The sequence below is a fragment of the Rhinolophus sinicus genome, chromosome 4 (genome assembly GCF_057876585.1).
Source record: "Rhinolophus sinicus isolate RSI-liver-muscle chromosome 4, RSI-T2T, whole genome shotgun sequence".
Classification (NCBI taxonomy): domain Eukaryota; kingdom Metazoa; phylum Chordata; class Mammalia; order Chiroptera; family Rhinolophidae; genus Rhinolophus; species Rhinolophus sinicus.
The window spans coordinates 15300243-15325201 of record NC_142504.1 but is presented as its reverse complement, the minus strand read 5'-3'; the positions used below and the strand labels follow the sequence as shown (position 1 = coordinate 15325201).

The 24959-nt window shown below is 37.9% G+C and overlaps 2 protein-coding genes across 20 annotated transcripts; one reads left to right on the top strand and one right to left on the bottom strand.

Annotated features, from left to right (window-relative positions):
- Positions 1-1094: 1094 nt before the first annotated feature.
- HNRNPA2B1 (heterogeneous nuclear ribonucleoprotein A2/B1) lies at positions 1095-11015 on the bottom strand. Of its 16 annotated transcripts, none has more exons than XR_012498912.2 (14): positions 10840-11015; positions 8111-8146; positions 7903-8013; positions 7558-7704; positions 7042-7252; positions 6788-6889; positions 6632-6712; positions 5924-5986; positions 4545-4664; positions 4187-4309; positions 3462-3544; positions 1965-2098; positions 1530-1642; positions 1095-1456 (listed from the first exon to the last, which is right to left on the bottom strand). XR_012498912.2 is itself a non-coding variant. In XM_019726135.3 (12 exons), exons 1-11 carry the CDS (start codon positions 10843-10845, stop codon positions 3483-3485), a joined length of 1062 nt encoding a protein of 353 aa, XP_019581694.1. In that variant the 5' UTR covers positions 10846-11015; the 3' UTR covers positions 1095-1433; positions 3462-3482. The 16 variants fall into 16 exon arrangements, 6 of the variants coding, with proteins under 6 accessions (XP_019581694.1, XP_074196989.1, XP_019581691.1 ...); XR_012498911.2 differs by having other exon boundaries at positions 1095-1433; XR_016021035.1 differs by having other exon boundaries at positions 2028-2098.
- A 719-nt stretch (positions 11016-11734) lies between these two features.
- CBX3 (chromobox 3) lies at positions 11735-23359 on the top strand. 4 transcript variants are annotated; one of them, XM_074340893.2, is made up of 6 exons: positions 11735-11861; positions 13293-13344; positions 16376-16518; positions 18991-19153; positions 21717-21811; positions 22110-23359. In XM_074340893.2, exons 2-6 carry the CDS (start codon positions 13321-13323, stop codon positions 22234-22236), a joined length of 552 nt encoding a protein of 183 aa, XP_074196994.1. In that variant the 5' UTR covers positions 11735-11861; positions 13293-13320; the 3' UTR covers positions 22237-23359. The 4 variants fall into 4 exon arrangements, with proteins under 4 accessions (XP_074196994.1, XP_074196995.1, XP_074196992.1 ...); XM_074340894.2 differs by having other exon boundaries at positions 11766-11861; positions 13296-13344; XM_074340891.2 differs by lacking the exon at positions 11735-11861 and adding an exon at positions 12001-12147 and having other exon boundaries at positions 13296-13344.
- The last annotated feature ends 1600 nt before the right edge of the window (positions 23360-24959 follow it).

Below are 24959 nucleotides of genomic sequence, written 5' to 3'. Positions count from 1 at the left end.
TGGGGGAAACAGCCAAAAACCTGCCACCCATCTTGAGCTTCAGACAATCACACAGCTAAATTGCTTCCTAATTGTTGACCCACATAGTGTAAGAGCACAATTTTATGGTTGGTTGAAACTACTCTTAAGTACAGAGGTGATGTGTTATGCACCAATTAAGGGTTAAGCCTGAGGTGAAATGTTAAACAGCATTCTGTTATTTCCTTTTACAAAGTGTAGGGTTATACAAAAACTACCTTGAGTCCAAAATGAAAATTAACAGCTCAATACACAGGTGAAATGCCTCAACATTACCTACTGCAAACTTGCAGTTCATTTTGATTTATTACGTATCGTCAAGTTTCCACATTTGTGCTGGTTAAGGGTTGGGGAATTTTAAGGTAATACCAACTTGATTTGGCCTTCTTCAAAGTTCAACTTCTTTGTACAGCTGAATACTTAAAATCTTCAATTACTTTCCTAATTTGAAGCCAAGTATTTTCATGAGTTGATGAATACAGTTAGGATATTAACCGCCCATCTTGTTAGTCTTCATTTGTGTGGCTTACCTCATTATGAAAACCTAAAGAAACTGTCAAGTCAACCTTATTGTTTTTGTTATATTTTTCCATTTCAGGTAACGTCCAAGTAATAAAGTCATTGTTAAATTTTATCCACCATGCTTATTAACCCTTATAAGACAGCCAGCTACTGATACTGGGTGTAAAGTGCAACATAACTGACATTTGAGCAACTAGAATGGCAGATTGTGTGTCTTATGCTTTCGCATATAGCCACTTAATTTGGAACCCCTTTAGCTGGTTAAAATCTGTAATATATTTAAAAACACCACCAGCAATGTTCAACATAGAAAAGCCAGAAAACTACAGCAATATACCACTATTCAAACGCTGAATAGTGTTATTAAGAATGGCATTTTTATTAGGGACAGCCAATCATGTCCACAATGCTTTCCTCATGTCTGAATATTGAAATGGCAATATGCACAGCTTTGTGAAACTGCTTTAAAAATCTAGGGGATGGCAACCCTTTAGACAACTGAATGTTTATAGAACAAGATTCACACATTTTATGTGTAAACATTACACCAAGTATTTCAATACAAAAGTATTTATTTTATAAATTTTATATTTAAAATAGAATTTTCATCTGTCTACTCACAAAACCTAATTTAAAACATGATACATTTCTCTCTAGCCATAGCCGATTTGATGTTACTTTTACAAACAATACTCAACTTGTAATTGTTTATATTAAGAACCTGTACTAAATGAAGTTTGTATTTTATCAGAAAACATTTCCCTTTAATCTTAGAGTGCTTTTTAAATGAAGGCACCAACAAGAACTACTTTCAGATGGTACAGAATTTCTTATTTCTTGAAGACTCTGTGGTTGACCACTTCTTCATTAGTTACCTGCAGCAAGACACCTTCCTGCCAAAGGAAAAAAAAAGTATCTGAAGAAGTTTATCATGTTTGTCCAAAGAACCTAAATAACTTCAGTGGTGGTCTTAGGATCAGAGGACTCACTGGTGCATACAGTAGAATATGCCCTGATTATCATTCTTGAAAAGGCAATAAAGCCAGGCAATCAAACTGATGACATTTAAGAAATGAATTTCAGCAGCCAACCTAAATCTCACCTATAAGATAGGGAAATTGGGAAAGAATTACATTTATACCCAAGTATTTAGTACTGGATACATACAGGATTTATAATGTAGACAGACACTTTATTCATAAGTATAAACTATTATCTGGAAATATTCAACCATTTTGCCCTACCTTAGCCTGATCCTGATAAGCCATGTAAACCTACAACCATATCAAATAAAACAAAATGTCTTTATTTTTAATAAAAACCCCCAGAGTTCACTCAAAATGCTTGATCCAAGAAATGTGAATACACAAGGATGTAACGATGGGAAATTTCATGATTGAACTTGCAGCCTAACTTTTACCTACCATTTTACTACCAACACCACTGAAGGAACCAAGAAAAGCTTTATTAATGATCACTTGGCTTGCCTCAGCTGTTGAAATGAAGCACTTTAGTCTTTGTGGCAGCAGAATATACTTGTCCATGGTTCATATCAATGCTAAAATTCCAGCAGGGAAAAAAATGATATGTTAAGCACCTGAATCTTCGTGGGGAGGGGGGGAGGGGATGGGAAAGGAGGAAAAAGGGGGAAAAACAACCAAAATAATTTAAATAAATGACAGATTGGAAAATAGGGTTGATAAAATTATTCTCTTGAGTTTATGAATGTTAAACTCAATTTATAGCTATGTTAAACTACGCAAGAACCACTATACTGAAAGACCATTGAAGAGTATTAGTTTATCTTTTGGGGAGGGAAATTAAGAAAGGAAAAGTAAATAAGATCTTACCTAAGAAGTTTAACTGAAGCTTAGAACTATTTTGCTCTACACCCTCAGCTTTCGTTGGCATCCTTATAAACTACTGTAGTTAAAGCTTTGTAGAAACAGCAGTTTTTTAAGACTGGCTGAACTTAGTAGCCGTCAAGAGTTTTCTTGTACTAGACCTGCATCCCTGAAGAGTACCTCGCTGGGGTTATTTCCTTTCCTTGCATTGAAGAAGCAGCATCTAAAAGATCTAAAAAGGTGTTTCTCCTTGCAGAGATATCCCTTAAGTTATCTAGATAATTTAATCCTGAGGAATTGCAGACAACACACTTATATCTGACCAGCATTTATCTTACACAAATATTAACAACAGCTTTGCAATGGACCTTAATTATACTACCCACTCCTTAACTTATTTAAAATAAAAAGTCTATAATTACACAATTTCCTTTAGAATTATTTTATTAAATCATAAATGTACAACAGCTTCTTAACTCTACACACGCACTTAAATTTTTTAAAGGAAAAACGTTATGTCTTATTACACCATGATCCTGGCTAATAGCTTTTCAAAACTTTGAGAAAAATCTTAAAAAAGGTTTCACATGTCACCTGAAACTTACAAATTTAACATTATCAAAGAAGGAATGCTTCTACACTCTTACAAAGACCACTAGAAAGAAACAACAATTAAAAAGCTAAGAAACTGTCTCAAAGGCATTTTTTTTTTTACAATCCTTCCTCCACAGTAAGGTAATGTTATTAAATAATCCAATCCATTCACAAAATGGCTCTCTGCATCTGCTCTGGTGTCTTCTGCCATATCACTGCATACTTATGCATGACTGAGATAAGAGTTTCCTTAACATTGTTATTTCGATAACCTGAAGCTGTTCTGTTACCTCTGGGCTCTCATCCTCTCCTATTTATACAGTGAAGCCTGTTTCAACAGAAGTAAAGAGTAAAAAAAAAATAGGTTATGAAATTATCCATCTACCCAGACTTTTAGGAAAGATAACATGATCCTAAAAAGCTTTTACTCCTGGCAGCTAGGTCTCCCCAAGAAATAATAATGTAAACTCAAAAGCTACTTACCCATGGCAAATAGGAAGAAGCTCAATATCGGCTTCTCCCTCCATAACCCCCACTTCCTCCACTTCCTCCAGGACCATAGTTTCCTAGAATTGATGGAAAAGAGAGCAAACTTATTTCAACCCCCATTGATTAGCCCAATACTATGGTTTATCATACTTTTAACTACTCACTAAAACAAGCAGATCATAACCCACTGTCTCAAATTATCCTAAGTATTTGGGAGGTAAATTATCCAGATTCATAGATAATTTTTCCCTTTTTATTTGGAAACATTTTACTGATGCTATTCTTTGCTTGTCAACCATGATCATTAAGTCACAGTTAAGGGATTTTAAAAAAGTATACCTAGTGGCGTTAAGGAATCTATTTTGGTCCTACTATCAACTTTCTCAAGAACAAATAATGGTGAGTCAAGATTTGTTATTTTTTACTAAATTAACTTTCAGAGAGATGACTCATACTAATTTATACCACTTTGCAAATGTACTTAGCACTTTATTTGGCCAAGAAATAATCAAGGGGGAAAAAAAGAATCCCCACGCGAAACAGCTAACCTGTTTTCCTGACTCAAATATTTTCTACCACTGAACATCCCACATCCATCACACCAAGCCTTCAAGATGTTACAATTGTTTTATTTGTGCAAAGATTATTTCAGTAACCCTATATATAACGGAAGTGTTACCCAAACAATTAGCATGCAATTTTAAGAATTTAAAAATTACCTCCACCATATGGTCCCCCCATGTTCCTGCTACCACCAAAATTTCCACTCTTCATTGGACCATAGTTAGAAGGTTGCTGGTTATAATTTCCAAAATCATTGTAATTTCCACTTCCGTAATTTCCTGTAAAAAATTGAAATACAAGTTTTGCACGATGAACCTCAGAATACATTAAACCAGTAATACATTCTAAATATTTAGAACAAATCTCCCACAAAAACAAATCACCAGAATAAATGCAAACACCTATCTAAAATTCTACAATTTTTAAGGCAACTATGACATTAAAATGAAAGACTTGTGTTAAGTCATGAATTCCAGTCCAAATTCCCCCAGAAAGGTTGCAGGTAAATGTTACCTCCTCCATAGTTGTCATAACCACCTCCGTAGCCCCCACCCTGGTTGCCATAACCAGGTCCTCCACCACCATAGCCTCCTCTTCCTCCTCCATAACCAGGGCTACCTCCAAAATTGCCACCTATTATAAAATAAGCCTTTAAGTAATTACTTAGTATTTTCAATGCCATTTGAACTGTCTTATCACACCCACTTGCAGCTTTCCAAAACACATTTTTACAAACGTCTATGAAATTTCTTCTAGAATAGCAGCCTCAAGGGCAGAACAGAATCTCCCTGGTAAACATTTGGGGGTAGGGAACATCTAGCCACAAGCAACTGGATAAAACCTTTATAGACACCAATACCCACATCCTAGGTCTTCCCTAAAACTAAAGACATTAAGGGTTCTCCTGAAGATTATCTTGAAATAGCATTTACATTGTGTTAAGGGTTGTGAGGGTTGATGAGGTGTAGGCTAGTGGGACAAAGTAGAACCACCACATCCCCCTAACTGGTCAAAAAGATTCAATTCCCAACTCATGTTTCCCAACTGAATTATCATGCCTCTTAAATATGGGGGGGGGGGGGGGGCAGGGAGAACAATAATTAACTTATGGGTAATTAAAAAACAAATTGGTATAATAAATCTCATTATTTGAAGTATAAGAAAACTCATCTTTCTCGAACAAAATATATATTTGGGTTTCAAAGCAAAGCTGGAAAGTGAGATGTAGGAATTAAGTTAGTTGTGCCTCATGAACAGCAAAAATCAAGTCTATTACTAGCTCAGTTTTACTGTCTCACTACATTTGTCAGCAGGTATCAATCTTTTCTGTATTCTAATAAAAAATCTAACATATCACTTGATTCCTAACAGTGCCTCCAACCTTAGCTGAACCTAGGAGCACCTTTTGTGTATTTTGAAAAAGTTCCTCTTCCTCTGGTGACTTTTTGAAAAGTTTTCCTGGGGCACTCATCTTAAGGGGTAAGACAACACAACTATTATACATATGTCCCTTGCATGTTGGTCATATCCAATTCTCTACTTTTCCAAAAAACCCACAGCATGTGATGTATTGTATCTTAATCTTTCGCTTGATAAACAGGATAGCATGATGGCATCTTTACATTTTCATTTAAAATCCACCCAAAGATTTTACAACCTGTATTAAATACACACAAAAGGTACTCTCTTTCCTTAAACTACACAAAAGCTAAGATGTGAATTATAAAGAATCCAAATAACTGAACTATAAAGAATCCAAACAACTGAACCTCTATTACCTAAATTCTTTATGAAAAGTAAAATGTAAAACATTAAGAAAAATTTCACTGAATTAAACTGAATACTGTGATTAAATCTGAAATCATATAAACCAAAACGAAGAAGAAACTGACCTCCAGGTCCTCCTCCATACCCATTATAGCCATCCCCAAATCCACGACCACTTCCATAGCCATCTGTTAGGAGCAGAAAAAAATGATTCATTATTCACTGTTCACCCTATTTCAATTTCTTATCTTCCTTTCCTCCACGTTCTGTTAGTTATCTATTAGACTGATTCTTAGGAACCATTTCCTTTTACGCTGAACACCGTATTACTTTTTTCTTAAAAATAAACACGGTAACGTGTAAATCTCACTATCAAGGTAACTGCCTAATCTGAGGGGTTGGACTTGGCAAGCCTCCATTTAAAAGATTCCATTTATTTACACACAGAAATGACATTAAATGGAGATAAAGTTTTTGGCTTGGCACCTCAGTATTTTATTAATTCAGATAAATTATCTGAAGCCTAAAACAAAATATTTAACAGATATAGACCTTTTGAAGTCTACAGGCAAAGTGTCTATGGTATTTTCAGTCACTATTCAGGAATACCTTGTAACTTTTAAGGTGGTTGTAACGTGTTTTAAAAAAACTAAAAACCATAAAATAATCTCTGTATCGACTGTTCTTGATTACAGTTGTAAGATTATGCTTTTAACTATTACCTTTTGCCTAGCAAATCAGAATATCACACCCGGATACAAAGTCTTAAGAATAAAGTGAATCAGTTTTTAATCAAACGTTCACCCTTCTAACATTTACAACTTGAACTTTACCTGATCCTCCTCTAAAGTTACTTCCTGGTCCTGGCCCAAAATTTCCACCGCCACCACGAGAATCTCCAAAACCAAAGTTGCCTACAATAAATGCCCTAGTATTAGTAACAAGCATATATACAAATAAATTTTTTTAAAAAATGGAATTCAAGTTACCTCCTCTTCCACTTCTAGAACTTTGAACCTCCTGCATTTCTTGTCTAGACAAAGCCTTTCTTACTTCTGCATTATGACCATTGATGGTATGGTATTTCTGCACTGCAAAGAAAAGTTCAGACTCCATTCAACCAGTCTTCTATAAGCCATAACTTACAAAAATTAAAGTTCACCTTTGAAAAAAGTGTAGGTGTTGATATATCCAAAATTTAATCTGTGAAATATCCACACACCTAGTATTTATAGACACTTACACACAATCTTATCCACAGGATCATGGTCATCAAAAGTAACAAATCCAAAGCCTCTTTTCTTTCCAGACTGCCTATCAGTAATTATCTCAATGGTATCAATTTTGCCATATTCCTCAAAATAATCTCTAAGATGATGTTCCTCAGTATCTTCTTTAATCCCACCAACAAACAGTTTCTTCACAGTTACATGAGCCCCTGGCTTCCCAGATTCCTGTAGTAGTGGAAAGAGGAAAAAAGAAAGTCAGCCTGACAAAAGAAAACCACAAACATGACTAACACACCATCTCTGGGTACCATAAATGGCTTCTATGCTTTGATAACATACTAGGTAAAGCAATAGCTTATGAAAAATAATCTTGTCTAGGAAACCAAAGTACAGAAACCCACCATAGCTTTACTAAGGAAAAAAACTTTGAGCTAGATACAAAAAAACCAATTCTTTAAAAAATTACATTCTAACCTTCAGTGGGACAGAATTTTCTTCACATTTATTGCACCAAGTTACACTGTGCTCACCTCTCTTGCAACCGCACGTTTTGGCTCAACCACTCTCCCATCAATTGAATGAGGTCTCGCAGCCATGGCAGCATCAACCTCAGCCATGGATGAAAAAGTTACAAAACCAAATCCTCTGGATCTTTTGCTTGCAGGATCTCTCATTACCTTTAAAACCAAAGGGGAAACCTTAGCACTTAATCTATTAATAACTACTGGTGCTATGAACTAGCAGCACAAATAGCATCTTTAATGATAAACACAGATTTAAATGTGATTTTCTCCAGGATTCCACTTAACGTTTCAAACACAGAAGCCCAACAGTTCAAAACCTAGTATCTGTAAGCACTTTTTAATTTAACATACCACACAGTCTGTAAGTTTTCCCCATTGCTCGTAGTAATTCCTCAAACTTTCTTCTGTGGTTTCGAAGCTCAAGCCACCAATAAAGAGTTTACGGAACTGTTCCTTTTCTCTCTGCAAAGGAAAACACCATTTCAATTTTTATTTACATTTTCTCTTCGTATGCAGGAAATTAAATTCTTAAATGTAAGGTGACCTGCTGGCAGAGTACCTTTTTCCTCTCCAAAGGAACAGTTTCTAAAGTTTTCTGGAGGGAAAAAAAAAACTTACATCAAATTTAAACCATATGTTAAACTGCATTATTAGTGTTACACCAAAAAAAAAAAAAAAAAAAAACTGCCTCAGCTGAACTACACACGTTTCAGTCATTAGTGCTTGATCTAAATTTACTTGACATTTCAAATCAATTTAATATCACTTAATTTAAAAAGCTTTCTGAAGAGAAAGGAGCAAATCTCTTCTCTGGTCATTGAAGGGTTAGATTGTCATCAGAAGTTGCATTCAATCCTATATCCTAGAACAGAAAAGTTAACTTTTAAATGCCCAGTTTGAATATTTTTTAATACAAAAATTGCTGGTTCCTTACTTACAACCCATAATTTACCATTTCAGAATTTAGTTTCTGAAAAGTGACAGATTTACGTTCCCTTCACTGCTCCCTCTAGTGGAGACTAATGCATCGCAATCAAAAACCTAGTAAGGATCATTCTTTTCCCATATACCAACTATTCACCACCACTGGGCAAAAACTTAAAATGTTCAATACATGTAGCAAAATATCCGTAATTTTTACCATTCTTCGGACCAAGACCAGATTTTATGACCAACTAAAGCTTATCTATACCATACCACCATTTACATTTCACTCACTCATTAAAAAAAACAACCCAAGGCCCAAGTATAGTGAACTTAGTGGCCACCCCGCAAACTACACAGAATGTCTCTAATTTTACAAGGAAAAAGGAAATAAGCCTGAGCTGAAATCTTTTAATCCCCATAAACCAGCAAATAGGCTGCATTAACAGTCCTATATTTCCCGGCTATCAGTTAAGGTAGTTTTCAGGTGACTAGGTTAAAAAAAATTAAAATATTCAGAAACCAGAATAGATATAATGTTGAGGACCAACTGCTACGAACATATGATATAAACTGAAACAAAGTGTAATTTCCCCTACAACAGGAAGTATTTTATTACTAGCAAATAGCATCACAGCTCTCAACCCAGTTCTATGAACGTTTCTCCCTCCAACCATATTGTCTCAACAACTCAAAAAAATACAGTAATAAGCAATTCAGAGTTTTTTCTGCATGTTTACTGCATGTGTTTTCTGCATGTGTTCAGGAACCTGAAAAATTTTAAAAGATTAATTACCAAACTAGCTCCTAATACAGTTAAATAATCTACTAAAATCATTATTTGGCAGATTGGTATTTTGGATTAACCTTATTCTAAATACTGTATTGTCAATAAATAGGTCTTTCAACTAGTTTAAAAAAGTACATCTGCGACAGTTTCTACCAATCACTAAAAAGCAAAAAACTCATTTACTTACCTCATTTTCCCCCAAACTTACCCGATGTCCACTATCGATTACAAAGTTATTTTATAAGCGTGCTTAGGGTCAAAGAAAATACCCTGGTAGACCCCCTTCGCTTGGGCCCTTATGTTTGCCAATGTAATGAACAACCGTAATTGCAAACATGAGAATAGCAAGTGACAAAGTTCAAATACATAGCGGCCCCAACCTCAAGTCTTGTATATAGCAAGCAATACACGCACTTAAGGACTGAGTCGGGTTTTAAACAGAATCTAATAAAATCATTATTTCACCTTCCTCATAATTTCTCGCTAATCATTTATAAGGACCCGTGGTCTTAACCAATAAAATCTGTATTTTTTAGTGAAAGTATTTTAATACGAAAAAGTCCCGTAAATTAGAGAGAATCCCTCAGAAAAATAAAGGATTCTGAAACGAATCATAACCTTCCCCATTGCCACCCACATGCTCAGTACTAGTCTGATAGGTCTAAATATTCATTTATTTCTCGTTTTCTGTAAGACAACTGCCTTTTTGCCACGGCCGACCCAGATAAAAACCGTTACTCAAACAAATAAGGGCTGCAAAACAAAATGTTTTGTGTACTCTGGGGCTCGCCTTAAAAGCGGGCCCCAAACCACAGAGGTCGCTTTACCTTCTCTTAAGCGGTGCGAACCAACCCTGTAGTCGCCCCCCCCACCCCCCAACCCGCGCGCGCGCTCTCCGCTGTGGCTTCTGAACGCAATGGCGCCATTTCATCGAGGGGAAAGGAGAGCCTCTAATGAGGTGCGCAGAGCTTTAAAGATCCAAGCTCACAAAGCACTCGGAATCCACCTCAAAACGGCATGAAATCAGGCCGGGAAGGAATAAAAATGGTTAACCACTTCTATTCTTTGATAAAAAATTCAAACTAGGAGACTCCAAACAGTTTAAAGAAAAACGCGGCGAGGAAGGAGAGAAATGAAAATGGCGGCCGCCAAATCCGGTTCCCAGGAGAGGGGGAGGGGAAGCTCCGCAGCCTCGCTCCCGAGGACCCAAAGCCCGCCGAAACGCTCGCACTCGAGGATGTGGGGACCCCCAAATAAGCCCGCTTTAAAAAGTAAATAAGAATCCCTGCCTCCGCGCCCCACATTCACTAAAATGAGGCTGCATCCGCCATGTGGAAGATCCCCATCCCCCACCCCCAGCAAAGGGAAATGGCGCCGGGCGGCTGAGGGTGGGGAAACTGCTGAACAGGCCTACGCCAAAAATTACCTCTTCAAAAATATCCCCAGAACAACCGCTTCTGAAGTGGCCCAATTTCACTGCCGCTCTCCCACGAGGCGGGTGGCCGACTTCCACTGAGGCGCCAACGGCCTCGCCATGCCCTTTCCAATTAACTCATTGATTTCAAACCCGTTACCTCCATCGCGGACTCAGTCGCTTCAGCCCGATTTCCCGCAGCCGAGCGAGATGAGAGAGATCTCCGCGGTCGAACACGAACCGGACTCGTCCTGGCGCTGTAGTGAAAACTGCCGCGGCTCGAGAAACAACACCGCTAGGAACACCTCCGCACGGCAAGCCGGCGCTGCTGCTACTGGCGCTAGAGCCGCTGCCGCCGCTTTTCTAGAACCTTCCCCCCAACTAACGCGCCTTTACGTCAGGCCGTTGCGTAAACGTCCTAACCGCCGCCAATAGCGGGAAAGCTCTAGGCCCCTTTTACGCCAATTACGTACGCCTCCCTCCCTTACGGCAAACGGTAGTGCTTGACGTCACTTGCGTAAATGTGATCAGTGAATTGCGAAAGGCTCGAGTCCTGCGTATTTTCCTATCTCGGAATTGGGTCCAGCCCCTGCCTTAGCGCAGGGCAGGTGAGAAACGGTCGCGCAATTTGAAATTAACGATGTCGGGTGGAGCGTAATCCACAGCACAGAGGTCCAGCCTCTTCAACCCGGGAAGTGGTCCCTGCAATACTGATTTTGATAATCTCCCCCACCTCGCAATCTCCCTCCATAAAAATATTTGTAGCCTCCCCCTGCGTTTTTCCTCCCCTCCCCCTCCCCCTGCGCTGAGGCCTGACTCGGCCCCTTCCGGGAACCCTCGAAGCGACTTCTAGTCCACAAATTACACTTGACGCTCCATCAACATAACCCTGGCTAACAATTTTGGGGGCCAGCACTCGGGTTTAGACGTTTTCAGAGAGGGTGGGCGGAAATGGGCACTCATTAGTTCCCGATTGTCCCCCAGCTATGTTTTTCTTCACCCCTCCCCAGCGTTTGGAGGCACCCACCCCCAGAAGCGAGGAAGTGGGCGGAGCCTGGTTTTGGCGCCAGCGCTGCTGCTGCGAAGGTGAAACTCCTCCGCCGAGAAAACTCTGGTCACCGCCCTCGCCCCTCCTTCCCTCTCCCTCCCCTCCCGGGACCACCAAGCGCCACCCCGCGAAAGGTAAATGCCACTGTCGCCGCCCCCCTCCCCACAGGTCTGTGCTCTGGTTCCCGGCGGGCACAGCGCGACCTCCAGCCCCTCCCCCCCGCCGGGCGCGCTCCCGCCTGCTCCGCCCCTCGTGCCCGCCCGACGTGGGCGGTGCCAAACCCCCCCCCCCCACTCCCGCGGCCGCAGCCCCGCGCGCAGCTTCTCGGCCCCCCTCCCCCTCGGATGTGGCTCGAGCTGAAGGCGCGCAGGGCCGGAGACGCTGCAGAGGCGAGACCCGGAGCACCTCCGAGGCGGTGAAGTCGGTGTTTTTCTTTCTCTCTAGCGATCACTCGGAGGTGGCGCTTAAAATGCGCCACAGAGACCCCCCCCCCCACCCCGTTCCCGCTCTCACCCTTCCCCACCCGACCCCCGAGGCGTGAGCTGGGGGGAAAGAAACAGGCGAGCGAAGACCCCGCCGCGGGCCTGGCGTTGGCCCGGTGCCTGTAGTTTGCTGGGGGGGATGAGACTGTCTTTGACAGGATAAAGAGCTGTGGCGACAGCCGCCTTATTTCTAGACAAAGCGTATTTCCTCCCCTCCCCCATCCCCGATCTAGATGAGAGGCCCTTCTCCCCCTCCCGGCCTGGTTGGAGACTGGGGCCTCCCGGGAGGGCTTGCATTTTCCCGCATCTGCGTGGCCCGAGTGCCTGCGCGCGGCCCGCAGTCCGGAGGCTGCGGCGGGCGCTCCGTTACGTGGCCGCCGTGGGGCGGGAGTAGGCGCGGGCCCCGTGGCGCAGTGCCCTTGAACCCCCGCGCCGCGGCCTTTGTTTCTCCCCGCGGATGCGCTGACCACGAGGCCTTAGCTCCCGTGTGGGGGGCGGGGTCTGGGGCTAGCGGGAGCAGATGGACGGACAGAAGAGGTGATTTGTTTTTTAAAGTGGCACAAAATGGGACTGAAGCATCTTGCTGTGTTTTTTCCTTTAGTTTTTTAACTAGTGACTGGAAAGAGGGAGGCTTTCCAAGAAGAGACCAAGTTGGGATTACCTAGTCAATTCTTAAGACTGTTAAGAGGTCTAGAGGAAAAATTCACGGTAGTTTACCATTTTCATGGAGTAATTGTGTCTGATTTTGAACCAAGATGTTTGGCCATTTTTAAAGAAATGCTGAATATGGTAGAAATAGGATGTGGACTGGAAGAATACCTGTCTACTAATTTTTGTCCTGTAAGGGTGTCTCAGAGTCCAGCGTTCCTAGTAAGGTTTTCAAGGCCCACTTGGTTAGAACACTGATATACTATCAGACATATATCACTAATAACTTAGGAACTCAAATCTTATATGGATTTGTACAGTATAAGTGTGATAATATGGGCTACATAGGTGGGGGTTGGAATCCAAACAAAACTTGTGTTTAGCTATCTTTTTGTATCATGCAAACTTTCTTTTAATTGTCATGCATTTTTTTAGCAGTAGCTCTTCAAGTCCGCAATAAAAAATGGCCTCCAATAAAACTACCTTGGTAAGTTAACAAAAACCTCAAATGTGTAAGGATCTAACTCAAAATTTTCCCCCCAAAATTATAACTTTGCATGTCGGTGATTGAGAAATTTACATCCATTTATATATTCTGCAGTCCATTCTCTCCTCAATGTTACGGGGGAAACTAGGGACAAAAATGAAATCATTACGTTGAGACATTTATTGGCTTGGCTTAATAGTGTCTTAATTCAATTAAAGGAACCTAGCGTTGGAAGAATAGCACAGTATGAGTGTCACCAAGTATATCTTGAAGTAAAAATGCACAAATTTATATAGCATAAAAAATACGTTACAAGCATAGACAAAGCAGCAAAGCCCTTGTTGATTGGCATAATTATCTCCATCACCATACTGAATTCTAGGGAAATAAAGTATTTTCAGTATTGGCCAATTTAATTGAGCATGTACCTTGTACACTTAAGTGGGGCAAAGTCACTGAATCAAATTACTTTGGTCGCTTTATCATATTTCAAACTTGCTCATTCTAAAAATACAAAAGGGCCTTAAATTGAAATCATTGCAGTGTTTTTTTGATAATACAAAATGAACAAAATGGCACATATGTCCAGGAAGGAGAGTAGATCTATTGAAACTTCTGAGCAGTTACATTTTTTCTCTCTAGTTTCTTAAACCCAAAGCTTGCATTCTTAGACTTCATTGAAAGTTCTGTAAATGTGTAAAGACATATGTATATTCAGCCACGTCAAGTTAGAAGTTTTTTTAAAAACACTGGAGTGTTCATATAAAACTCACGAAATTCAAAGGTATGGTTTCCACAGTATCTACTTCTAACACATTGTGTTGTTAATAATTGCAATTATATGAAGGTGAATGTTAACATCTAAATCAAGCAAAACATTTGATTTTGGTTTGTGTATATTCTCCCCTTGGATTTCACACCAAAAAGGACAAGTTGGTGATTTTTAATTTGTGCTATCATTAGATTGCACATCTAAATGAAATATCCTGGGGAACATCGAAATGAAATATAAAGCCTTGCTGGTGAGTCTCTATGGCACAAATGATTCCCATCAAAGCCATCAATGGAAAAAGTACAAAGCATCTTCTATGCCCCTTCAGGTTTGAACTGTCCTTCAAATTTCCATAATCAGTAAACTAATTGAATTGGCTTTCTGATCAACTGTGCCCAAATATTGGACGGGAAAGGAATATGCTGTTTCTAATGCTTTGAGAATGAATGTAGATACAGGAAGTAAATAGGTGCTTCTGTTAAAATTAAATCGTTTTTGCACGCAAGTATTTTAATCTTTTTAAAATTATTAATGTTGTGAGATAAAGTGTGCTATAACTTAAAGGGGAAAGTGGGTGAATTTTCCTTTAAAAAGAAAAAGAGTGCTTGAAACTAGCTTGTGAGTACAATCGTAGTACTTCATTTTTTTATGCCAATTTTTTATCAGGGTTTATCCTTTTCATTTTCTGTGTTTTTATCATCCTCTTTATTCTGTTACTCTCTCATCTTCATGGACATAGCTATTTTGTTTATTATTTAGGATCAGTATCCAGTAAGCATTTATCCACACCAGTATTTCCTCATTCACTCTTCCCACTATTCTTACCTTCCTGTACTGTATAGAAGCAGAAAGCTATCAGACTGGATGCAGTACCTAAGTATCTTGACTAATGAAAATTGTAAGACCTGACTTAAAGATAGTATCCAACAAAATAAAATCTTTGTGTGTTTTTAAATTCCAGAGGATTTTCACTTATATGTGTACCTCTAGATGACTACACATAGTTTTACTGTCCTTTTGCAATATTGTGTAATTGCCGTTACATTTTTCTGCTTGCATACTATATTGAGGGATGACTTTAGTGACTAGACAATTAAGATTTAATAGCACCTGTTTTAAGATTAAATGATTATAAAATGAGCGTAACATTTGGGATTCCCTCCCACCTTTGTCTCTTCTAATTGACCAGTTTGTTTGTTGTTTTAATTTATCCATTTTCAGTCTTCTGGTAACAAATCTGTTTGTGTTATTGGAAAATAGCAGGTTGAGCTTGGTTTCCTGCTTCTCTCAAATGGTGTTACACTTTAAAAAAATTGAAAAAGCTAAAACTTTTTTAAAGTGAATTTTGTTGGCTACCAGTTTAGACTCTTGAGAAACCAAGAAAGATTTTTTTTTTTCCCCTACAGAGTTAAACTGATGTAGCATTTTTGGCCTCTTGAAATGGCAGCATTATAGCTTTGTACTAAGTGGTCAGTAATGTTATCAACAGAAATTATGGAAAAAATAACCTATTCATCGTCTCTTTGGTTGGCCCTGCTGTTGATACCAGGATTTCTGAACTACGTTTTTCAATTATTGGCGGTTACCTATTTTTCTGTATTGTGGCTTTTAACATTAGTGTTTGAATTGCCAAAGCGGGTCTTAGTGTTTGGGAGCTATAGTTTTAACACGTCTAAGATTCACTTGGTAAGACCTGTCACTGCTACTTAATCTTTCCTCTACCGTGTTTCCCAAAAAATAAGACCTCACCAGACAATCAGCTCTAATGTGTCTTTTGGAGCAAAAATTAATGTAAGACCCAGTATTATATTATATGTGGTCTTATAGTAAAATAAGACTGGGTCTTATTAATTTTTGCTCCAAAAGATGCATTAGAGCTGATTGTCTGGCGAGGTCTTATTTTCGGGGAAACGGTATATCCTCTAATACTTCCTAGTCTGTGGCTATTTTGTTAAAACAAGTGAAAACACTGGTAAACTGGTCTTATACATTAAGTAGAAATAAGACATCAGTATTTCCATTTAGTGTTTTTGATTGTACTATTTCAGTGAAGAGTGGTGAGTGATGGATTTAGGCTAAATCAACAGACTTAAGCATTCCTTTCTTTTATTGATCATCTGTTGACATCTTTTTAGAAGGTATCTATCCTGAAATAAGTGAAAATTTAGGTGTCAAATGCAACAATAATAGAAGCAATTTAGCCTTTTAAATGTACTCAAAAATCAAAAAAAGATGTTTCTTAATTCTCTTTTGTTTTAGCAAAAGATGGGAAAGAAACAGAATGGGAAAAGTAAAAAAGTTGAAGAGGCAGAGCCTGAAGAATTTGTGGTGGAAAAAGTACTGGACCGACGCGTGGTGAATGGGAAGGTGGAGTATTTCCTGAAGTGGAAGGGATTCACAGAGTAAGAATCCTCAGTGCTTTTGTTATATGTTTAACTGCACTTAAGTGGTATTTAAGATTTGTTTTTAGCCGGAGAGCTTCTATCAGTTTTCCCATAGGTTTCTTTAAATTTAGAGACACCTTTAACCCATGGTAGCTTGTTTGAGATCTTTTAAAAAAAGAACCAAGTCTTTAGCCTACAGAGTTGCAACCAAGCAGAGTTGAGACTAATTGATTACCTTGGAGAGTCAAATTTATAGAATTAGAGGCTCTAGTTTACTGTATGATACATTGGAATGTAGTTAGGTATTGTACTAATTAGAATAACATCTACATTGTTTTCCTACATACAGAGGGCACTAAAAAACATGGAAGCTATATAAGATAGACAAGTGGGTCTTAAACAGTGCACATTATGACCTGGGTGTTTCACCAAGTTTACTATATCCTAATGTCTCAGAAGTAGAGTCTGGGCACTTTTTAAGCTCCCTTTTTCCTCCTGTTCCTTGTTACTAATTGCTTTCATAACCACTCTGTAATGTTTGCTGTCTTGTGAATAACTTACATGCAGAAAGTATACTCTTATACTTACATATATTGTGTGCTAATCTGCTTGGATTCTTCTGCCCTACGCTCCAAAAAACAGCAAGGCTCCACGGGTGGCAACTATTGAAAAGGGATAGGTAGAGATCAAAAATTTTCTGAGCATGGTGGAGATGGGGAATATGATGGTTAAATAATTAAGCTTCGTATATCTGTTACCTACTGCTTCCCCCCACCAGTCATATTTTAAAGCAACCTGCATTACAATTTGGGAATTCTGAGTTGAGAGGAAGATTGAGGTTTCCCTGTTTTATCTTTCCAGTACCCTTAGTTGAGCTTAAGGGTATGTTATAAATTCATAATTTACCTCTAGAAAAACTTCCTACAGATAGCTAAACCAAGCAAAAATGAGTTCAAACTGTTTTAAAATTAGATTTAACCAGTTGGCCAAAGAAGTGATAACCTTCATATCGTAGACATATGGTTTGTTTTTTATCTCATGAGACGCTAAAAGCTGTTTGTTCTGCCCATCAGAATGTCAGGAAACTGACTTCTTCCTCTTTCTCCCCAAACTTAATGATTGAGAACCTGCTGTGTGCGGTATAATGTATTAGGTAATGTGGAAGGCTCCAATGGAAACAACACTGCAGAAATGGGGCTCCACTTCAGCTCTTTTTTTCTCCTTCACCCTCTAATTTAGGAATCTCAGAATATTAACAGCAGGTTGTAACCAGAACTGTTGTAACCTTTTGCAGCATCTCTAGAATGATTAATTTCATTCTATCTGTGTAAAGGTTTTTTTGGATCAGAGCACACAAAGTTAGCAAGCCTATCAGTAATGAAGGATGATCTTTCACATTTGGTAATTGATACTTATTTTCTTCCCTGCCCTTCTGAAAAATACTAGGAAATGATCATCTCAGCCTTATTATATCAGGGATTGGCAAATTTTTTCCTTACAGAATCATATAGTAAAAAAAAAAAAAAGAATCATGTAGTAAATAAATACTTTAGGCTTTACGGTTCATAGGTCTCTGCACAACTACTCAACGCTGCAAATGTAGTACAAAGCAGCAATTGGCAATACGTTCAATGAGCATGACTATATTCTAATAACACGTTATTTATGGGCCCTGAAATTCGAATTTTATAATTTTCATTTTGAAATTTTTCTCCCAACCATTTAAAAATGTAAAAAACATTCTTAGTTTGCCAGCCATACAAAAGACTAGATTCAACTAGTTGGTTGCCAGCCTCTGCTTTATGTCATTTCCCAATTTGAGCACTCAGCAGAAATTGAAAATACTGTCTCACATTGGAAAAAGCCTCAGAATTACATTTTAAAACAGTATTGGAGGCCCCATCCCTATGTATATTCTAATTAATCTGGTAAAGTAATTGGGATGGGAATCGGGAATCCACCTTTTTAAAAAGCCCTTCCAAAGAAATTCTGAAGTGGTTTGTCCCCACGATTTGGAAAAATACTGTTTCCCCGAAAATAAAACCTAGTCAGGCCATCAGCTCTAATGTGTGTTCTGGAGCAAAAAAATATAAGACCTAGTCTTATATTAAAATAAGACCTGGTATATTATGTTATGTTATATTTATTATACCCGGTTTTATATTAATTTTTGCTCCAAAAGATGCATTAGAGCTGATGGTCCGGCTAGGTCGTATTTTCGGGGAAACACGGTAGTAGCTCTAATTACTCTGCTAGAGTCAGGTTCAGTTAACTTAGAGGTAATATAGCACATTGCCCTCTTAGGTAGGGCTGTGAAAGAAGACAAAAGGGAAGTATGATCAGCTAGATTGTCTCAAAAGAATGTGAGGGGTAGGGAGGAAATGGTTAGCATCTGGAGTACAGAGGACTTTTTTAAGATTTATTAAATGGATCTGGGTGATGGTGATAAACCATGTTTAATTGAACTTTTTTTTTTTTAACTGAACACAGTGCTGATAATACTTGGGAACCTGAAGAAAATTTAGATTGTCCAGAGTTAATTGAAGCATTTCTTAATTCTCAAAAAGCTGGTAAAGAAAAAGATGGTACAAAAAGAAAGTCTTTATCTGACAGTGAGTCTGAAGACAGCAAATCAAAGAAGAAAAGAGATGCTGTAAGTATAAAATATTGCCCACCAAACTGGCTTTTTGTGAAAGGTTGATGGCTTGACTTTTGAAATACTTTTAGTATACTTTTAAAAACTCAAATACTTTTAAAATGTCATTTAAAAGTCTTTTTTTTTAATGCTTGATATTATAAGACAAAAAGGGTAGGTGTGGTTTTAGCCTGCATTGTATAAATGTGCAATAAATGCTTACACCATTTAAATTGTGGTAGTGTTATTTTAGGTAGATTGGTGAATATGGTCCTTCGATGACACAATTTCCAGTGGTCCAAGTCTAACAGTCCTAAATACAAAGAACACTAACCTTAAATCTTTGAAACCCCTTACAGTACTATGAAAACAGTCCACATAGCACATCCTGATTGCAGACCATGAATGGCACTGACCCCACCAGAAAGTACTTTGGCATATGATCTTCGTGTCATCAAAGTATTGCCAAACAATACTTTGATTTTGAAGTGTATAATCTTTGATAATAAATTTTTTTATATTTTATTGGCATGAATTGAGACAGTTGGTTTATTCACTGCATGTATATTTTCATCCAGTCGTGGCTTCACTAGTGTCTGTGGCTTTGGGCAAAACACAACTCCTTGCTTCTACCCTTAACTTCAAAACACATTATACTTGCGCTGCTTACTGGACTATCATGGCAATTTGGAAAAAGGGTCTTGGTTCTGAATTAGTATCTAGATTTGGGGACCAAACATACAATACAGATTTATTGATAATGTCTTTGGATTTAAAATTTGATCATCTGAACTAGATGGCAAGTATTTTACAGATAGTTCATTAAACCTTCATGACATTTCGTAAGATTATAGGTGTTACCCCATTTTACAGATGAGAAACAGGTTGGCTTCAAATTTGGTTCTGAATACTTTAGCAGCCAAAGCAAAGAAAGTAACAGTGTTAAGAATTAGTATACAGTAGTCCCCTCTTATCTGCGGTTTCAGTTACCTGTGACCAAGTGGGATCTGAAAATACTAAATTTCCCCATCCACTAACATGGTCCTGGCTCAGTGACCCAGGCTCCCCGCAGCAGGTGATCTTCCTGACATCAGCAGGTCCCTAGTAGCCTAGTGCTATAACACAGGGCTTCCATCACTGCTGTCACCAGGGGGGCTTTGTACCAGCTCGTGGCATCACAAGGAGGGTGTGAGGACAGTACAATAAGGTATTTTGAGCGAGACAGAGACCACATTCATCTAACTACAGTGTATTGTATCTTATTTAGTCTTATTGTGCTTAATTTATAAATTAAACTTTATTAGGTGTGTATGTATGTGTGTATAGGGAAAAAACTGTATTTAGAGTTTAGTACTATATGCGGTTTCAGGCATCCAGTGGGGGTCTTGGAATATATTCCCTGCAGATAACGGGACTACTGTGCACAATTTAAAAGTCAACCACATGGTCAACAATAGTTAGTTAACCTGTATTAAGTAAGCCTGTACATTGTGCCAAAGCGTTCCAAATAATAATTTGTATTTCATATACTATGAAATGTCTATGAGACGTAGTATAATTATTCCTATTTTATAGGTAACCTGAACCACAAAGAGGTCAACTTGCCCAAAGCCACACAGCTAGTAAAGGTTAGAACCATCATTCTAACTAACCCAGGTAACCTGACTCTAGAACCTGGGACGTCGGTGTAAAAGTCTGGTAGGGAGAAAGGATTTGTTCATCTAATCAATTCTTAAACTTTTTTGGTGTCTAGAATATTATTGAGGATTCCAAAGAACATTTGTGTATATAAGTTATACCTATCAATAGCTAGTAGAAATTAAAACAAATTTCTAAAATATTTGTGTTCAGTTAAGAATGACAAAACCTAACTTTTAAGTATGAAGAGCGGCATTTTACAGTTTTGCAAATCTTTTCAGTGTCTGGTTTAATAGAAGACACTTCTACTTCTGTATTTCATTTGCTGTGTTATGTTTGGTGGAGGTATATGAAGGCAATCTAGAGTCACGTATATGAATAAAGAGAGGGGACCTTACAGATAGATCCTCCCAAAAAGGGTATCAGGGATTCCCAGGAGTCCTCAGACCACACTTTGAAAATCACTGGATTATACTAAGTGTTTTGTAAGATTTCCTGTAATTCAAATTGATTATAATACTGATTAGTCTAAGTTTTAAAGTTTTTACTATTTTACTATTTGTATTTTTGCATGTGCTTTAAATATGTGAGTAATTTAGATTAATTCCTGAAAGTGATTTGAAATGTTAATGTTCAAAGATTTATCATTATTAATTGATTAGAGTTACTAGAAATAAAGGGATTAGTTTGTCTCTTTTCTTAATTCAGAATACTTGTAGACATTCAGATTTTTTTTTCTTCCTTATAAGATTAATGGAAATTATGATGTGTTTTAGTACTAAATACAGGCTCTGCTCTAATTATTTCTGTTTCACTATTGGAAGGTTTTTATTTAAAAGCTGTATATCATGAAGGCAAATTGGAAGTTAATATTATTCATTTGCTGCTTGGAAAAATGATTAGAAACATTTATGTAAATAATCATTTAACCTCTTTTTAACAGGCTGATAAACCAAGAGGCTTTGCCAGAGGTCTTGATCCTGAACGAATAATTGGTGCCACAGATAGCAGTGGAGAATTAATGTTTCTCATGAAATGGTAAGTGTGGGTGATTGCTGTTAAATTATAAAGTACAAATAGATGGGCGTGTTTTTTAAAAATCTGCTGAAAGGATGATTCTAGTTTCTTTTGCTAATGATGTTTCAAAGCAAAGATTGGCAAACTGGCCTGTTTTATAAAATGAACCTTTATTGGAACACCGGCCCAAGTACTGTATAACCCTCCTGAAGCACTTAAATAAGCTTCGATTAAGTTACGATATCTTGAATGAATGATTCTCAGTTGCAGAAGAAGCGTTTAGACTTTTAACTGAGTTTTTTTTTTTTCCTCACAACAGGAAAGATTCAGATGAGGCAGATTTGGTGCTGGCGAAAGAGGCAAATATGAAGTGTCCTCAAATTGTAATTGCTTTTTATGAAGAGAGACTAACTTGGCATTCTTGTCCAGAAGACGAAGCCCAATAATTATTTGCGTTGCTTTTTATATATATTTATATATATATATAAAATCTCGGTCTTGGTTTTTTTGATTTATTAGCGTGAAGAAATAACATTCTAATGAAAATCAAGTTTGATATGTTTGTTTTGAAGTAGTATTGGGGGACTCGTGGGGGGTCGTTTTGCATCTATAGCACTGGTTACTTTGAACAGAAGCTTTCTGTAGTTGCTTCATTCATCAGAAAAGGACATTTGATGCCATGGTATATTTTTTCCTCTGCGTTAAATAACAGCTTTTCTAAATGTTGGGGGAAATCTCCACTGTCATTACTCAGTCAGAATTTGTGTTTAACTCATATATGCCTAAGGATCATTCTGGGGGTTTTTGTTTATTTAGGGGGTTGGGGATGTGTATACATAGAAATGGTTTTCTTTCTTTTCTTAACATTTACTACAATAAAAAGCATTTCACGACCATGGATGAGCCCATGTTTCTGGGACGTCATCGTTTTCAGCAACCTTAGAAACACTTCAAGTGAAATTGAAATTTTTCCTGAAGCTTTAATGTTTGAAATTACATAGATAATTTGTAACTAATTGGGCAATTCCAAATAAAATGTAAGCAGTTAAAATTAGACGATTTAAAAGCAGCCATATATATCAGACTTCATGTCTACAGTCGTATAAACGCAAGTTTATTGGCAAAACCCCTTAAAGGAAAATTTTGTCACTACCAACAACCATCCCACCCAAATGAGAAAACTAGGCAAATCCTGGTGTGTTTTAAGTAGGTGAGCAAGACTTCCTCCTTTACAAGTTGAAATCCTTTTGCTGTATTGACTAAAGGGTCAGTATTCATGGAATGTGTAAGACTTCGTTCATGGAACGAAGGTTAGAGACTTGGCAGTTTAGGATCTGCTGGAATAAATGGGTGAACAAACTTTTATGATCTAAACTCTTTTTGACCTGCATGTTTTTTCTTCAGCTCATTCCTTACTTGTAGGCTTAATCTAAGTATTTGGATTACTGGTGCAGCAGAAGCCAGGAAAAACAAGAACTGTAGTAATCAGAATGGTATCCAGCTGTATATTGTTTACTTTATTGTAAATACTGGTAAACAGTGGTCAATAAATAGTTTTATATTCCTTTATGTGATTAGACTTTTTCTTTATCTGATTGCCTTTACAGTAGGAGTGTAAACATCCACACACAGGTATTTCCACAAAAATGTTTTTTTGGGGGAGATAAAAATTAGTTTTGTGTGATGCCTAAGAGGCATTTGCTCCTTTAAAGTGGTATTTTGTTATTTAGAATCTAGTTTGTGAAAACTGCCATCTGGAAAACAGGTATTCTGATAGGACTGATCCTTTTGTGCTGGGCACATTTCTGCTAATTTCCAAAATCCACACAGAAAAGGAAGGCATTTCACAATATATACAAACACTGAATTACTATGCTGTATACCTGAAACTAACATAATGTCTATATGTTAATTATACCTCAATTTAAAAATGAAAAGAAATTATGCTAAGCTGGTTATTATAGACCAAGTACTGCTGTCAACAGGATTCATAGGTGATAAGACCTGTTCATATCCGATATTAATGCCCCTACATTGAACTTTAGTAAGGGCATTTCTGGAAACAATTTTATTATGCCTTATTATGTTGTATTTCTTGGTACTGTAATACTCGCCAAAAATTGAATTGCTTAAAACAACACAAATTTATTAACAGATCTGGAGGACAGAAGCCTAAAGTCGGTCTCACTGGGCTGAAGTCAAGGTAACCGATGGTTCCTTCCCAAGGCTCTAATGGCAAAATCTGTTTCATTGTCTTTTTCTATTTCTAGACGTTGTCTACATTCCTTGGATCTGGCCCCTTCCAAGTTCTATCAGTGTAGCATAGTCTCAACAAGTTCACCTGTATGCCTCAGTTTCTCATCTGTAAAATAGATAAGTCATGGGTTTCTATAAAGAAATGTATACGTGTGAGTCACTTAGAACAGTGCCTTGTATTCAGTAATAAAAATGTCTTTTAGGCATAGGCTGTTGTATGGAGTTTCCCCAACTTAACCAATTGCTGGGTATGAATACTTGGGTTGTTTATAAGATTAATGTGAACATTCTTGTACAGAATGTATAGTGACACTTAAGTAGATGTAGGTGGAGTCAGTGAAGTCAAACTTGTACTGATTTATTCTTCCATCAGTAGCCATTGCCTCACGTCCTCACTTGTACTTCAGATTGATAATACTGATCTTATTTTTAGCCATTTCAATGGCATCTTGTTTTAATTTGCATGTCTGCGATGTTTTTGTTGAGCATTCTTTTCACGCTTAATGACTTTGCATTGCCTCATCTATAAATTGCCAGTTTCATAAAATTTTTTTAATTGGTAGATGTAATACTGGTGGTTTATATTAGGGCTAAACATTTCTGGCTTAGCTCCTAAAACCTTTGGAAGTTACTGAATGTTGGGTGATGCAGCAGGTCTTTTATGTTGATGAGGTGCCTTTGGGAAAGCACCTAAGGATGGGGGCTGGTTGCCAATAGGAGCCAACCAATGTCATTATGGAGGATTGGAACTTTCTATCCCATTCCCTGATTTCTAGGGAGGGGAGAGGGGCTTATTGAGTCAATTGCCAATGTATTAGTCAGTCATGACTACCTAATGAAACCTCCACAAAAACCCCAAAAAGATCAGCTCATGGGCCCTTTTTCAGAGAACTTCCAAGTTGGGGGACCAGAA